Genomic DNA, 16087 nt, shown 5'->3' with positions numbered 1-16087 from the left:
CCGACCGACATGCCCCATCTACACTAGTCCCACCCCGGCCAACATGCCCCATCTACACTAGTCCCACCCCGGCCAACATGCCCCATCTACACTAGTCCCACCCCGACCAACATGCCCCATCTACACTAGTCCCAACTGCCCGCGTTTGGTCCATATCCCTCCAAACCTGGCCTATCCATGTACCTGTCTAACTGTTTCATAAACGTTGGGATAGTCCCAGCCTCGACTACCTCCTCCAGCAGCTCGTTCCATACACCCACCACCCTCTGTGTGGAAAAGTTACCCCTCAGATTCCTATTAAATATTTTCCCCTTCACCTTGAACCTATGTCCTCTGGTCCTCGATTCCCCTACTCTGGGCAAGAGACTGTGTGCGTCTAACATCCAAGGCACCAAACTCTGGCAGTGAGTGTGGTTTGGAGTTGACACAGCGGCTATGATTGATATCCTGTTAATACCTTGTTGTAACTAAATATTGTTGTTGTAAGCATCTTCCTCCAGCACTGTCTGCAGAATGAGACAGATTAATGAGCTTGTTTACACACGTCCACATCCCCTTTAGTTTAGAGAGACAGTGCCCTTCGGCCCATCGAGTCCGTGCCGACCAGCGATCCCCGCACACTAACCCTATCCTACACACACACACACACACACACACACACACACACACACACTGTGGGGACAATTTACAGTACATTTACACCAAGCCAATTCACCTACAGATCTGCACGTCTTTGGAGTGTGGGAGGAAACCGGAGCACCCGGAGAAAACCCACACAGGTCACGGGGAGAACGTGCAAACTCCGTACAGACAGCACCCGTAGTCAGGATAGAACCCGGGTCTCTGGCGCTGTGAGGCAGCAGCTCTACCCGCTGCACCACCGTGACGCCCTGAGGCCATTTCTGGGGCCAGGTTCTGACTGTAGATTGAACCCTCTGTATCTATAGGAAGGGGCTCCCCACTGTCTCTCTCCCCCCCTGTCTCCCCCCCCCTCCCCCATTCAGTGCAAGTTTACCAGGTCCCAGCTCCCTGAACCCTCTGTATCTATAGGAAGGGGCTCCCCCCTGTCTCCCCCTCTCCCCCCTGTCTCCCCCATTCAGTGCCAGGCCCCAGCCCCCTGAACCCTCTGTATCTATACTAGTCCCACCCCGACCGAAGGGGCCCCCCCCTGTCTCTCCCCCCCCTGACTCTCTCCCCCATTCAGTGCCAGGTCCCAGGCCCCAGCCCCCTGCACCCTCTGTATCTGCAGCGTGATCACTCACATGTCCTGCTGTGTGTGACTGTCACAGTCTGTTTGCTTCTGTGTCTGTTACAATTTCCATCTGTCACACCTTGTCTGTCACGGACTCCCCATCCTGTCTCACGCTCGGCTGCAGAATCTCTCTTCATGAATCTCTATAACGTTGGGCTGAAGTCCGTCAGTCTGAGCGGCCACAGGAGGCAGGGGTGCGGGCCACAGTGAGGGGGACACACAGAGCACTGGACTGGCAGAGGGGTGACCCACCACCACCACCCACCACCCATCACCCAGCATTCATTTAGTTGCCTCTGTAATCCACAATTTGAGATTTGTAATAGAAAAAATCACATGTGGTTAAAGTGCACATTGTCAGATTTTAATAAAGGCCATTTTTATACATTTTGGTTTCACCATGTAGAAATTACAGCTGTGTTTATACACAGTCCCCCCCCCCCCCCCCCATTTCAGGGCACCATAATGTTTGGGACACAGCAATGTCGTGTAAATGAAAGTATTTTGTTGCATATGCTTTGCATGCAATGACTGCTTGAAGTCTGCGATTCACGGACATCACCAGTTGCTGGGTGTCTTCTCTGCTGATGCTCTGTCAGGCCTGTATTGCAGCCATCTTTAGCTTATGCTTGTTTTGGGGACTAGTCCCCTTCAGTTTTCTCTTCAGCATATAAAAGGCTTGCTCAATTGGGTACAGATCGGGTGACTAACTTGGCCACTCAAGAGTTGACCATTTTTTAGCTTTGAAAAACTCCTTTGTTGCTTTAGCAGTATGTTTGGGATCATTGTCTTGCTGTAGAATGAACTGCCGGCCAATGAGTTTTGAGGCATTTGTTTGAATGTGAACAGGTAGGATGTGTCTATACACTTCAGAATTCATTATGCTACTACCATCAGCAGTTGTATCATCAATGAAGAGAAGTGAGCCAGTACCTTCAGCAGCCACACATGCCCAGGCAATAACACCCCCACCACTGTGTTTCACAGATTAGGTGGTATGCTTTGGATCTTGGGCAGTTCCTTCTCTCCTCCATACATTGCTCTTGCCATCACTCTGATATAAGTTAATCTTCGACTCACCTGTCCACAAGATCTTTTTCCAGAACTGTGTTTGCTCTTTTAATTACTTCTTGGCAAACTGTAACCTGACCATCCTATTTTTGCGGCTAACCAGTGGTCTGCATCTTGCAGTGTAGCCTCTGTATTTCTGTTCATGAAGTCTTCTGCGGACAGTGGTCATTGACAAATCCACACCTGACCCATGAAGAGTGGTTCTGATCTGTCGGACAGGTGTTTGGGGATTTTTCTTTATTATAGAGAGAATTCTTCTGTCATCAGCTGTGGAGGTCTTCCTTGGCCTGCCAGTCCCTTTGTGATTAGTAAGCTCACCAGTGCTCTCTTTCTTCTTAATGATGTTCCAAACAGTTGATTTTGGTAAGTCTATGGTTTGGCTGATGTCTCTAACAGTTTTATTCTTGTTTCTCAGTCTCATAATGGCTCCTTTGACTTTCATTGACACAACTTTGGTCCTCATGTTGATAAACAGCAATAAAAGTTTCCAAAGGTGATGGAAAGACTGGAGGAAAGACTAGGTGCTGAGAGCTCTCTTATACCTGCATTAAGGAGGCAATTAAACACACCTGAGCAATTACAAACACCTGTGAAGCCATGTGTCCCAAACATTATGGTGCCCTGAAATGGGGGGACTGTGTATAAACACAGCTGTAATTTCTACATGGTGAAACCAAAATGTATAAAAATACCCTTTAATAAAATCTGACAATGTGCACTTTAACCACATGTGATTTTTTCTATTACAAATCTCAAATTGTGGGTTACAGAGGCAAATAAATAAATGATGGGTCTTTGTCCCAAACATTATGGAGGCACTGTGTACACAACAGCAGCAGCTTCTTAACACAGTCAGTCCACAGAGCACCAGCAAACAGGGAAATCAATATGGAAATTAGATTGGACAACAGCTACAGAAACAATGGGGGTGGCTAACACTGAGAACTTGGCTGAGAGAGGGGGGGATCTGTGCTACACCACGCCTGTACACGGGCCACACCTGTACACTGTACAGTATACACCTGTACACGGGCCACACCTGTACACGGGCCACACCTGTACACGGGCCACACCTGTACACGGGCCACACCTGTACACGGGCCACACCTGGACACTGGCCACACCTGCACACAGGCCACACCTGCACACAGGCCACACCTGTACACGGGCCACACCTGGACACTGGCCACACCTGCACACAGGCCACACCTGCACACGGGCCACACCTGTACACAGGCCACACCTGTACACTGTACTGTATACACCTGGACACTGGCCACACCTGTACACTGTACAGTATACACCTGTACACGGGCCACACATGTACACTGTACAGTATACACCTGGACACAGGCCACACCTGTACACAGCCCATAGGCCACACCTGTACATGGGCCACACCTGTACACTGTACAGTATACACCTGTACACGGGCCACACCTGTACACTGTACAGTATACACCTGGACACTGGCCACACCTGTACACAGGCCACACCTGTACCTGTACAGTATACACCTGATCACAGGCGACACCTATACACAGGTCACACATGTACCTGTGCAGTATACACCTGTACATGAGCCACACCTGAACAGTATACACCTGTACACAGGCCACACCGGTACACAGGCCACACCTATACACAGGTCACACATGTACCTGTGCAGTATACACCTGTACATGAGCCACACCTGAACAGTATACACCTGGACACAGGCCACACCTGTACACGGGCCACACCTGTACACTGTACAGTATACACCTGGACACAGGCCACACCTGTACACAGCCCATAGGCCACACCTGTACATGGGCCACACCTGTACAGTATACACCTGATCACAGGCCACACCTATACACAGGTCACACATGTACCTGTGCAGTATACACCTGTACATGAGCCACACCTGAACAGTATACACCTGTACACAGGCCACACCGGTACACAGGCCACACCTGCGCACTGGCCACACATGTACCTGTGCAGTATACACCTGTACATGAGCCACACCTGTGCAGTATACACCTGTACACAAGCCACACCTGCGCACGGGCCCCACCTGTACACGTTGTACAATTTATCCACAATTATTCATCGACCAGACATGTCCAGCGTGGAGTCTACATTCACAAACACACATGTCCTGTTCCACTGAAGATAGACACAAAATGCTGGAGTAACTCAGTGGGACAGGCAGCATCTCTGGAGAGAAGGAATGGGTGACGTTTTGGGTCAAGACCCTTCTTCAGACTGGTATCAGGGGAGTGGGAGATAAATAGATAAGGAAGTGAAGGTGTGAAAACAGGACAAAGGGGATGGAGATCAAGGAAATTGTGGAATAGTTTATTGTTAGTTGGGAGAAGGAAACGACAAAGCAAACAGAGATAAAATGGAGTCGGAGAACAGGGAAGGGGGAGGGGATCTTATAGAAACATATAACATTCTCAAGGGATTGGACAGGCTAGATGCAGGAAAAATGTTCCCCATGTTGGGGGAGTCCAGAACCAGGGGGGTCACACAGTTTAAGAATAAGGGTTCGGCCATTTAGGACTGAGATGAGGAAAAACATTTTCACCCAGAGAGTTGTAAATCTGTGGAATTCTCTGCCACAGAAGGCAGTGGAGGCTGATTCACTGGATGTATTCAAGAGAGAGTTAGATTTAGTTATTGGGGCTAATGGAATCAAGGGATATTGGGGGAGAAAGCAGGAGCGGGGTACTGATTGTGGATGATCAGCCATGATCATATTGGATGGTGGTGCTGGCTGGAAGGGCCGAATGGCCTCTACTCCTGCACCTATTGTCTATGTTTCCGTGGGGTACGTGTTCTGCCCATGTGTTTACACATCTGGTAGAATACACATCTGCATTTGCTCCACATCTGTATATCAGACACTGATGCACCAATCATATCTCTGTGTGTGAGGCAGATTAGTCTATAGATCACATCAGTGATTTGAACAAATATCTTCACAGGTTCCAGATGTTGATAAATCACAATCACAACAGACAGCATAATGTCACATCTGTATTTAGTTACATACATCTATATATCAGTATTCTTCATGGATATACTCTGTGTGGGCATTCTCCGATATACACTCGTCTCCCCGTGACCTGTGTGGGTTTTCTCCGGGCGCTCCGGTTTCCTCCCACACTCCAAAGACGTGCGGGTTTGTAGGTTAATTGGCTTTGGTATAAATGTAAATTGTCCCCAGTGTGTGTAGGATAGTATTAGCGTGCGGGGATCGCTGGTCGGTACGGACCTGGTGGGCCGAAGGGCCTCTTTCTGTGCTGGATCTCTAAACTAAACTAGAGAGAGATGGGCCACTGTAGAAGGTTCGATTGTAATCATGTGTTGTCTTTCTGCTGACTGGTTAGCGCGCAACAAAAGCTTTTCACTGAACCTCGGTAAACGGGACAATGAACTAAACTGAAACTGTACGGAGAGGCCCCAGAGGCAGAGGCATCTGTCCTGTCTCCATCCATTGTGTGTGTATGTGCAGTTTACCAGGGAGTACAGATACCTTGGAGTGTACCTGGACAGCTCACCCCCTCCATGACACACCTGAGGAGCACCTTCAGCAACAGACTGGTTCCACCAAGATGCAGCACAGAAACGCCACAGGAGATCTGCTCTTCCCTGTGGCTATCAAACTGTCGTGGGGTAGACTGAGACTGACTCCCCCCCCCACCCCCCCAAATCCCCCCCCCCCCCACCAGGCTCCTGGTAACATATGGTATCAGTGCAGAGACAGACAGACAGACAGACAGACAGACAGACAGACAGACAGACAGACAGACGGGACTTACGATGTGCAGCTGCAGATAGTCGCCCAGACCAGACGCGCTGTCTACACGGACCAGGATGGCATCGTCCTGCTGGGTGCTGAATCCCACGGCCAGCCGGTCTGCCCGCGTGCTGGGCCGGTCATTGGGCGGCCAGGTGTAGGTGATGAGGGCCCCACCCCGACCAAAGATGTAGGTGGTGCCAGCTGGTGACGAAACACAGGAGGGGTCACAGGTTAGACGGGCAGGCACGGGCACATGGACACACACACGCATGGACACACACACGCAGGGGCACACGCACACGCAGGGAGTTGAATGCATCCCCGACAAGTATTGTAAGAGAGTTGTATGATAGTATTTTGCTGCCGGCAGCTTCTGCTTTGTCTTTTTACTGGACATATTACTTTAATATTTGAAGAAATATTTTTGATTATTAAAAAAAGATGACCTCTGACCCTACTGCAGTGGGTCAAACCCCCATAAACCCACCACATCCCCGTCCCCACCGGACACGCCCCCCCCACCGGACACGCCCGCCCCCACAGCAACGCACCGACCGGACACGCCCCCCCCCCACAGCAACGTCCCCCCTGGACACGTCCCCCCACCGGACACGCCCCCCCCCCCCCCCCCCCCCCCCCCCCCCCCCCCCCCCCAGCAATGTCCCCCCTGGACACATCCCCCCCACCGGACACGTCCCCCCCCACCGGACACGTCCCCACCGGACACGCCCCCCCCCCCCACCCCAGCAACGTCCCCCTGGACACGCCCCCACCCACCGGACACGTCCCCCCCCCCAGCAATGTCCCCCCCACCAGACACATCCCCCCCAGCAATGTCCCCCCCCACTGGACACGCCCCCCCCACCGGACACATCCCCCCCACCGGACACATCCCCCCCAGCAATGTCCCCCCCACTGGACACGCCCCCCCCAGCAATGTCCCCCCCACCGGACACATCCCCCCCAGCAATGTCCCCCCCCACCAGACACATCCCCCCCCCCCCCAGCAACGTCCCCCCCAACAGACACCGTCCCCCCCAGCAACGTCCCCCCCAGCAACGTCCCCCCCAACAACGTCAAGAAGCCAGGTACGGGATACTGAGTTGAATGATCAGCCAGGATCATATTGAATGCGGTGCAGGCTCGAAGGGCCGAATGGCCTCTACTCCTGAACCAATTGTCTATGTGTCTGTGTGTCTATGTTTCTATGTCCCCACCAGCATGAGAATGAGTCCACGTGTAAATTGTAAATTATACCACCGTGGATACACTTAATATTCCAATTTTCGAGCCCAGCAATTAAGGATAAATGGAACGTTTTGGGAAAAGGCTAATCTGCTCTGGTGGTGGGTCTCGGGCGACGAGTTGCCATGGTTACAGGAGCAGGAGGAGCTCTGAAGAAGGGTGTCACGGTGGTGCAGCGGGTAGAGCTGCTGCCTCACAGCGCCATCCCGACTACGGGCGCTGTCTGTACGGAGTTTGCACGTGACCCCCGTGGGTTTTCTCCGAGATCTTCGGTTAATTTCCTCCCACACTCCAAAGACGTGCGGGTTTTATGGTTGGACACAAAAAGCTGGAGTAACTCAGCGGGACCGGCAGCATCTCCGGAGAGAAGGAATGGGCGAGATTCGCTTTAGTCTGAAGAAGGGTCTCGACCCGAAACGTCACCTATCCATGTTCTCCACAGATGCTGCCTGACCCGCTGAGTTACTCCAGCATTTTGTGCCTGCCTAAGATTAGCAGGAGTCCTGGTCAACTCCCTATCCACTGCCCATCAGTGCCAACGCCCCATCTCCTGGTGTGGACATCACCATTACTGCCAGCCCCGCATCTCCCAGTGTGGACGCTCCTCCTTCACCCCACCCTGCCCACCCTGTCCTCCCGTCACCCCTGACCCTGGGCCCAGCCCTGTCAACCCAACATCGCTCCGCTCCAGCAGCTGTGCCCATCCATCTGCAGGTGGGTGGGCGGCTCCACTATATCCCCAGGGAGACTACAGACCCACCAGTGCCTGGCGGCTGCAGCGAGACCACACGGCTGGTATCTCCGTCACCTTGTCTACGCACAGCCACCCCGGGCTGAAGGTGACAAACACACCACGAGCCCACTCTCCCCCAGCTATCACCACAGTTACAGCTGAGGCAAGTATCCCAGGGGCGAGTGGCACAGTTTGCTGTCCCCCCTCACACACACAGTGAGTGCTGACAGGCCCCGGCTACATCAGCCTGCCGATCATCACAGCCTCCCACGGCCCACACACGCCACACACACACACACACACACACACACACACACACACACACACACACACACACACACACACACACACACACAAGTGAACACACACACACACACGCCACACACACACACAACACGCTCCCTCCACATTGCCCCTCAGGTATTCAGGAACACTGTGCTGATTCCCTTCCTCATTTCTGTGTGTGTATTTTCCAATATAAATTGAGTAGTGAACGAGGTTAGTTCCAGCAGCGAATGTCCCTGCTACAGGTGAGGGGCAGGTAGCAGGTGTGTGAGGTCACCTGCCCGCTTCACCTGTTTGATCAAACCCCAGGCTGGAACCAGACTGAAGGGAAGGTAATGAAGTTCACAAGCCCGCTGTGCCGAGGCGCTTGAAGTATGGAAGTAGTTTAAACGTTTCCTGCTATTCAAATCCATTTAAATAGAGCAGTAATTCAATAAAATAATCTATTTCTTAATCAAATGCACTGCATTGTGGAAGAAAAAAGTTAACTCACTTATTTAATAACGCTGGGCATATCCATAAATTATCTTGCTTTTAATGGCCACTGTATCAATGGAAGCAATTATCTTGTGCTTCTGTGTGGAGCGAGCCGATAGCTTGCGATGGGGAGAGCTGAGCTGTTAATGGTCCTTACACCAGTATAATAGGCTGCTTAGGATGGGCCCTTCCCCTCCCCTCCCCTCCCTCTCTCCCACCCCTCTCCCTCCCCCCCTCTACACCCCTCCCCTCTCCTTCCACCCCTTCCCCTCTCCCACCCCTCCACTCTCTCTCCACCCCTCTCTCCCTCCACCCCTCCCCTCCCCCCTCTACACCCCTCCCCTCTCCTTCCACCCCTCCCCCTCTCCCACCCCTCCACTCTCTCTCCACCCCTCCCTTCTCTCTCTCTGCATGCGATAGGAGTAAGATTAAGGCCATTCGGCCCATCGAGTCCACTCCTCCATTCAACCATGGCTGATCTATCTCTCCCTCCTAACCCCATTCTCCAGCCTTCTCCCCATAACCCCTGACACCCGCACTAATCAAGAATCTATCTATCTCTGCCTTAAATATATCCACTGACTTGTGGCCTCCACAGCCGTCTGTGGCAAAGAATTCCACAGATTCACCACCCTCTGGCTAAAGGAATTCCTCCTCATCTCCTTCCTAAAAGAAACATCCTTTAATTCTGAGGCTGTGCCCTCTGGTCCTAGACTCTCCCACTAGTGGACACATCCTCTCCGCATCCACTCTATCCGGGCCTTTCACTATTCTGTAACGGATAAAGAGAATAGCGTTTAGTGCAAGGTAAAGCCCAGTAAAGTCCGATTATACAACGCCCTCCATAATGTTTGGGACAAAGACCAGAATTTATTTATTTGCCTCTGTAATCCACAGTTTGAGATTTGTAATAGAAAAAATCGCATGTGGTTAAAGTGCACATTGTCAGATTTTATTAAAGGCCATTTTTATACATTTTGGTTTCACCATGTAGAAACTACAGCAGTGTTTATACATTGTCCCCCATTTCAGGGCACTGTAGATAGTCTGAGGGTCTCAAATAAGGTAGATTATCCTGGTCTATCCTCGCCCCCACCCCACCCCCTACTTCCCGACCCGAAACATCACCTATCCATGTTCTCCACAGATGCTGCCTGTCCCGTTGAGTTACTCCAGCACCGTGAAACGCCACCTATCCATGTTCTCCACAGATGCTGCCTGACCCGCTGAGTTACTCCAGCACTCTGTGAAACGTCACCTATCCATGTTCTCCACAGATGCTGCCTGACCCGCTGAGTTACTCCAGCACTCTGTGAAACGTCTCCTATCTATGTTATCCTGCGCTCCAAGGAGTAGAGTCCCAGCCTACTCAACCTCTCCCTGCAGCTCAGGCCCTTAAGTCCTGGCAACATGTCCTTGTAAATCTTCTCTGAACCCATTCCAGCTTGACAACATCTTTCCCATCACACGGTGCCCAGAACTGAACACAATACTTTAAATGCGGTCTCACCAACGTCTTGTACAACTGCAACATGAACTCACAACTTCTATACTCAATACTCTAACTGATGGCCAATGTGCCAAGAGCCTTTTTGACCACCTTATCTCCTAGATCCCTTTGCTGTAGAAACATAGAAAGATCGGTGCAGGAGGAGGCCATTCAGCCCTTTGAGCCAGCACCGCCATTCAATATGATCATGGCTGATCATCTAAACATAGAAACATAGAAAGATCGGTGCAGGAGGAGGCCATTCAGCCCTTCGAGCCAGCACCGCCATTCAATATGATCTTGGCTGATCATCTAAACTCAGAATCCCGTTCCTGCTTTCTTCCCATGTCCCTTGATTCCTCTACAACATTCCCAGCCTGTGTGCCTGCGACCCCACCTTCAAGGAACCATGCACCTGTACTGTGAGACCCCTCTGCTCGACACCACCCCCCCCCCCCCCCCCCCCACAAGAGCCGACTGTTCACTGTGTAGGTGTTGCCCATGTTAGACGTCCCAACATGCAGGAGGCGGGAGGTGTGCAATGCAGAGACCTGCCGGGCAGATGTGCAAGGCAGAGACCATGCCGGGCAGATGTGCAATGCAGGGACCTGCCGGGCAGATGTGCAAGGCAGGGACATGCCGGGCAGATGTGCAATGCAGAGACATGCCGGGCAGATGTGCAAGGCAGAGACCATGCCGGGCAGATGTGCAAGGCAGAGACCATGCGGGGCAGATGTGCAAGGCAGGGACCTGCTGGGCAGATGTGCAAGGCAGAATGTGACAAGTGCATAATGAATCTCTCCAAAGGGCCAAAGCGCTGGCTGGCATTTACTTAAATATAATGGCCCTAATGCATTTGTCGACACAAAACTATTATGTTGCCTGGGCAACAGGGAGCAGATAATGCATCGATATATTGTCAGCCCTGGCACATTCTAGTCTGATAAATACCATCTGCAGGTATTTGTGATCAATTAGCAGCCATCAACCTTCACTGGAGCTGAGTGTTTAGCACCTTATAGATCGTGTTAATCCCTGACCTGGACTGGGAGTGAGAGAGAGAGTGAGAGAGATATGTGGACAGGAGAGAGAGAGAGAGAGAGAGAGAGCGAGAGAGAGAGAGAGAGATATGTGGACAGGAGAGAGACAGAAGGTGGGAGAGATTGAGAGCGAGGGAGAGAGAGGGAAAGACAAAGGACGAGGGAGGGAGGGAGGGAGAGAGAGAATGAAAGGGAGAGACAGAGAGAGGAGAATGTGAATGGAAGGAATACACAGGGGGAGAGAGAGAACAGGGCAAGGAAACAGAGAGAATGACAGATGGAGAGAGAGAGAGAGAGAGGCGGAGAAATGGAGATAGAGGAGATCGGGATATGGAGACAAAGAGAAAACAGAAACAGCTAACAGGGAAGAAAAGAGATGGAGGGGGAGAGGGAGAGAGAGCCCCTACACAGCCACATGCTGTTAGATGCTGGACGTCACGGTGGTGCAGCGGGTAGAGCTGCTGCCTCACAGCACCAGAGACCCGGGTTTGATCCCGACTACGGGTGCTGTCTGTGCGGAGTTTGCACGTTCTCCCCGTGACCCGCGTGGGTTTTCTCCGGGTGCTCCGGTTTCCTCCCACACTCCAAAGACGTGCAGGTTTGTGGGTTAATTGGCTTGGTGTAAATGTAAATTATCCCTGGTGTGTGTAGGGTGAGTGTTAGTGTGGGGGGGGATCGCTGGTCGGCACGGACTAGCTGGGCCGAAGGGCCTGTTTCGGTGCTGTATCTCTAAACTAGAGATTCAGATGGCAGCACATGGATCGTTGTATCTCGCTCGGAGAGGTCCCCAATCAATTGGCAGCCTTGTGTGAAGTGATCAAGTCAGGGAGAGTGCAGGCAGAACTGACAGCAGCACCTGGTTCCTTGTCACATACTCAGAGGTCAGACCCACCCCGTGTGTCCAGCATCTTAATGTTGGGGATCGCTGGCTCTGGCAGGCAGCAGTTTACTCACTGAGACTTGGAGGGGAGGATGTTCCTCAAACTGCCCAGCATCTTGGACAATGCAACTCACCCCCTCCAGGAATGAGTGGGTTATCTATGATGAGTGTTTAAGAAGGAACTGCAGATGCTGCAAAATCGAAGGTAGACAAAAATGCTGGAGGAACACAGCGGGTGCAGCAGCATCTATGGAGCGAAGGAAATAGGCAACGTTTCGGGCCGAGACCCTTCTTCAGCGTTTGATGGCACTGGGCCTGTACTCGCTGGAGTTTAGAGGGATGAGGGGTGAAACCTCATTGAAACGTTCAGAATAGTGAAAGGCCCGGATAGGGTGGATGTGGAGAGGATGTTTCCACTGGTGGGAGAGTCTAGGACCAGAGGGCACAGCCTCAGAATTAAAGGATGTTCTTTTAGGAAGGAGATGAGGAGGAATTTCTTTAGCCAGAGGGTGGTGAATCTGTGGGATTCTTTGCCACAGACGGCTGTGGAGGCCACAAGTCAGTGGGTATATTTAAGGCAGAGATAGATAGATTCTTGATTAGTGCGGGTGTCAGGGGTTATGGGGAGAAGGCAGGAGAATGGGGTTAGGAGGGAGAGATAGATCAGCCATGATTGAATGGTGGAGTAGACTCGATGGGCCGAATGGCCTGATTCTGATCCTATCACTTATGACCTTATAGAAACATAGAAACATTGAAAATAGGTGCAGGAATAGAGGCCATTCGGCCCTTCGAGCCTGCACCGCCATTCAATATGATCATGGCTGATCATCCAACTCAGTATCCCATCCCTACCTTCTCTCCATACCCCCTGATCCCTTTAGCCACAAGGGCCACATCTAACTCCCTCTTAAATATAGCCAATGAACTGTGGCCTCCACTACCTTCTGTGGCAGAGAATTCCACAGATTCACCACTCTCTGTGTGAAAAATGTTTTCCTCATCTCGGTCCTAAAAGATTTACCCCTTATCCTTAAACTGTGTGACCCCTTGTCCTGGACTTCCCCAACATCGGGATGGTACACTGGGCAACCTGAGGAGCACCTTCAGCATCAGTCTGAAGAAGGGTGTCGACCCGAAACGTCGCCCATTCCTTCTCTCCAGGGGACGCTGCCTGTCCCGCTGAGTTACTCCAGCATTTTGTGTCAGCCTTCGGCAACAGACTGGTCCCACAGAACGCCACAGGAGATCCTTCTTCCCAGTGGCTATCAAACTGTACAACTTCTCCCCCTTCTGTCGTGGGATAGACTGAGACTGAGACAGACTCCCCCCCCCCCCCTCCCCTCCACCCCCCCAATCTTTGTACATCCCCCCCTATCCTGGACTTTCGACTCGTTACTTTAATTTGACATTTCATGCATTTTGTTGAGTTTTACGACTGTACGATTGCAGATCAATTTTCCTCCTGGGATAAATAAAGTTCTATGGTATTGTATCGTGCCGTTTAGTTTAGTTTAGTTAGTGTTGCTCAGTTTATTGTCACATGTACCGAGGTACAACGCTAACCAGTCAGCGGAAAGACAACACATGATTACAATCGAGCCGTCCACAGTGTACAGATACAGGATAAGGGAATAACGTTTAGTGCAAGGTAAAGCCCGATCAAAGATAGTCCAAGGGTCTCCAATGAGTTCAGGACCGCTCTCTGGTTGTGGTAGGATGATTCAGTTGCCTGATAACAGCCGGGAAGAAACTGTCTCTGAATCTGGAGGTGTGTGTGTGTTCGTTTACACATTTCTGTACCTCTTGCCCTACCGCTGCCCCCAATAGTCTCGAACCGAAACGTCAGCCATTCCTTCTCTCCACAGATGCTGCCTGACCCGCTGAGTTACTCCAGCACTCTGTGAAACATCACCTATCCATGTTCTCCACAGATGCTGCCTGACCCGCTGAGTTACTCCAGCACTCTGTGAAACATCACCTATCCATGTTCTCCACAGATGCTGCCTGACCCACTGAGTTACTCCAGCGTTTTGTGTCTATCGTGATTGTTGGTCGGGCAGCATAACTGGGGGAAGACAGGTGTCAGACAATAGACAATAGGCGCAGGAGTGGAGGCCATTCGGCCCTTCGTGCCAGCACCGCCATTCAATGTGATCATGGCTGATCATCCACAATCAGTACCCCGTTCCTGCCTTCTCCCCATATCCCCTGACTCCGCTATCTTTAAGAGCCCTATCTAGCTCTCTCTTGAAAGTATCCAGAGAACCGGCCTCCACCGCCCTCTGAGGCAGAGAATTCCACAGACTCACCACTCCCTGTGAGAAGAAGTGTTTCCTTGTCTCCGTTCTAAATGGCGTACCCCTTATTCTTAAACTGTGTGTGTGGCCCCTGGTTCTGGACTCCCCCAACATCGGGAACATGTTTCCTGCCTCTAGCGTGTCCGAACCCCTTAACAATCTTATATGTTTCAATGAGACGTGGACTGCTAACCTCAGTTCTCGCTCCACAGACGCTGCCCGACCTGCTGAGTGTTCCTGGCCCTGTCCACACCTAGTTCAGATTGAAAGTGGAGAGTTCGCTGCCCCAGCCCCTGCCCCTGCCCTCCGCCCTCCGCCCCCTGCCCCCTGCCCCCTGCCTTCCGCCCCCTGCCCCCTGCCCCCTGCCCTCCGCCCCCTGCCACCTGCCCCTGCCCCCGCCCCTGCAGTTACTGTCAATTAAAAAGGAATCGAGGCTGATTGGGATTCAGATGGCAAAGCCACACCTGGGAACTGTGCAGAAATAATTCTGCAGTAAGCGTTTAAACTCGTCAGAAGCTGATTTTTTTTGATGTCCCCTAGTTTCCTTCCTCAATAAAAATTGATTAATTTTCTTTGCATTCACCTGAGGGGTTTCGTAGGTGGAAATTTTCTCCAGCGATTTTAATCGATTTTATTTGATGCCAGTTCAAAAGGCAGAAGTAAAGATGGGATTTGAAATGTAGTGGAGGGTGTGGCTGATTAAAGTGGTCGGGCGATGAGCGATTGGTGCCACTGTGTGGGTGGGGCAGGAGCGACAGGGGGGCAAGGGGGGGTCTATCTATGGAGGACAGAAGTGGGTAGAGCTACTGCCTCACAGCGCCAGATATCCAGCTTCCATCCTGACCGCGGGTGCTGTCTGTGTGGAGTTTGCACGTTCTCCCCATGACCTGCGTGGGTTTTCTCCGGTTTCCTCCCACACTCCAAAGATGTGCAGGTTTGTAGGTTTAATTGGCTTTGGTAATAATTGTAAATTACATAGAAACATAGACAATAGGTGCAGGAGTAGAGGCCATTCGGCCCTTCGAGCCTGCACCGCCATTCAATATGATCATGGCTGATCATCCAACTCAGTATCCCATCCCTACCTTCTCTCCATACCCCCTGATCCCTTTAGCCACAAGGGCCACATCTAACTCCCTCTTAAATATAGCCAATGAACTGTGGCCTCAACTACCTTCTGTGGCAGAGAATTCCACAGATTCACCACTCTCTGTGAATTTTTTTTTTCTCATCTCGGTCCTAAAGGATTTCCCCCTTATCCTTAAACTGTGACCCTTTGTTCTGGACTTCCCCAACATCGGGAACAATCTTCCTGCATCTAGCCTGTCCAACCCCTTAAGAATTTTGTAAGTTTCTATAAGATCCCCCCTCAATCTTCTAAATTCTAGCGAGTACAAGCCGAGTTTATCCAGTCTTTCTTCATATGAAAGTCCTGACATCCCAGGAATCAGTCTGGTGAACCTTCTCTGTACTCCCTCTATGGCAAGAATGTCCTTCCTCAGATTAGGAGACCAAAACT

The 16087-nt window shown here is 51.5% G+C and overlaps 1 protein-coding gene across 1 annotated transcript in view; it reads right to left on the bottom strand.

Annotated features, from left to right (window-relative positions):
- Positions 1–6438, bottom strand: part of LOC116968459 (neurexin-1-beta-like) — a 73014-nt gene extending 66576 nt beyond the window's left edge. The window contains exon 1 of the mRNA XM_033015224.1: positions 6139–6438. Coding sequence (XP_032871115.1) covers positions 6139–6438 — 300 coding nt within the window. The remainder of the gene's footprint in view (positions 1–6138) is intronic.
- Positions 6439–16087: the final 9649 nt, after the last annotated feature.

Source organism: Amblyraja radiata, chromosome 45, assembly GCF_010909765.2.
Source record: "Amblyraja radiata isolate CabotCenter1 chromosome 45, sAmbRad1.1.pri, whole genome shotgun sequence".
Taxonomy (NCBI): Eukaryota; Metazoa; Chordata; class Chondrichthyes; order Rajiformes; family Rajidae; genus Amblyraja; species Amblyraja radiata.
The sequence above is the reverse complement of the archived record's forward strand: the minus strand, read 5'-3'. Positions and strand labels throughout refer to the sequence as shown.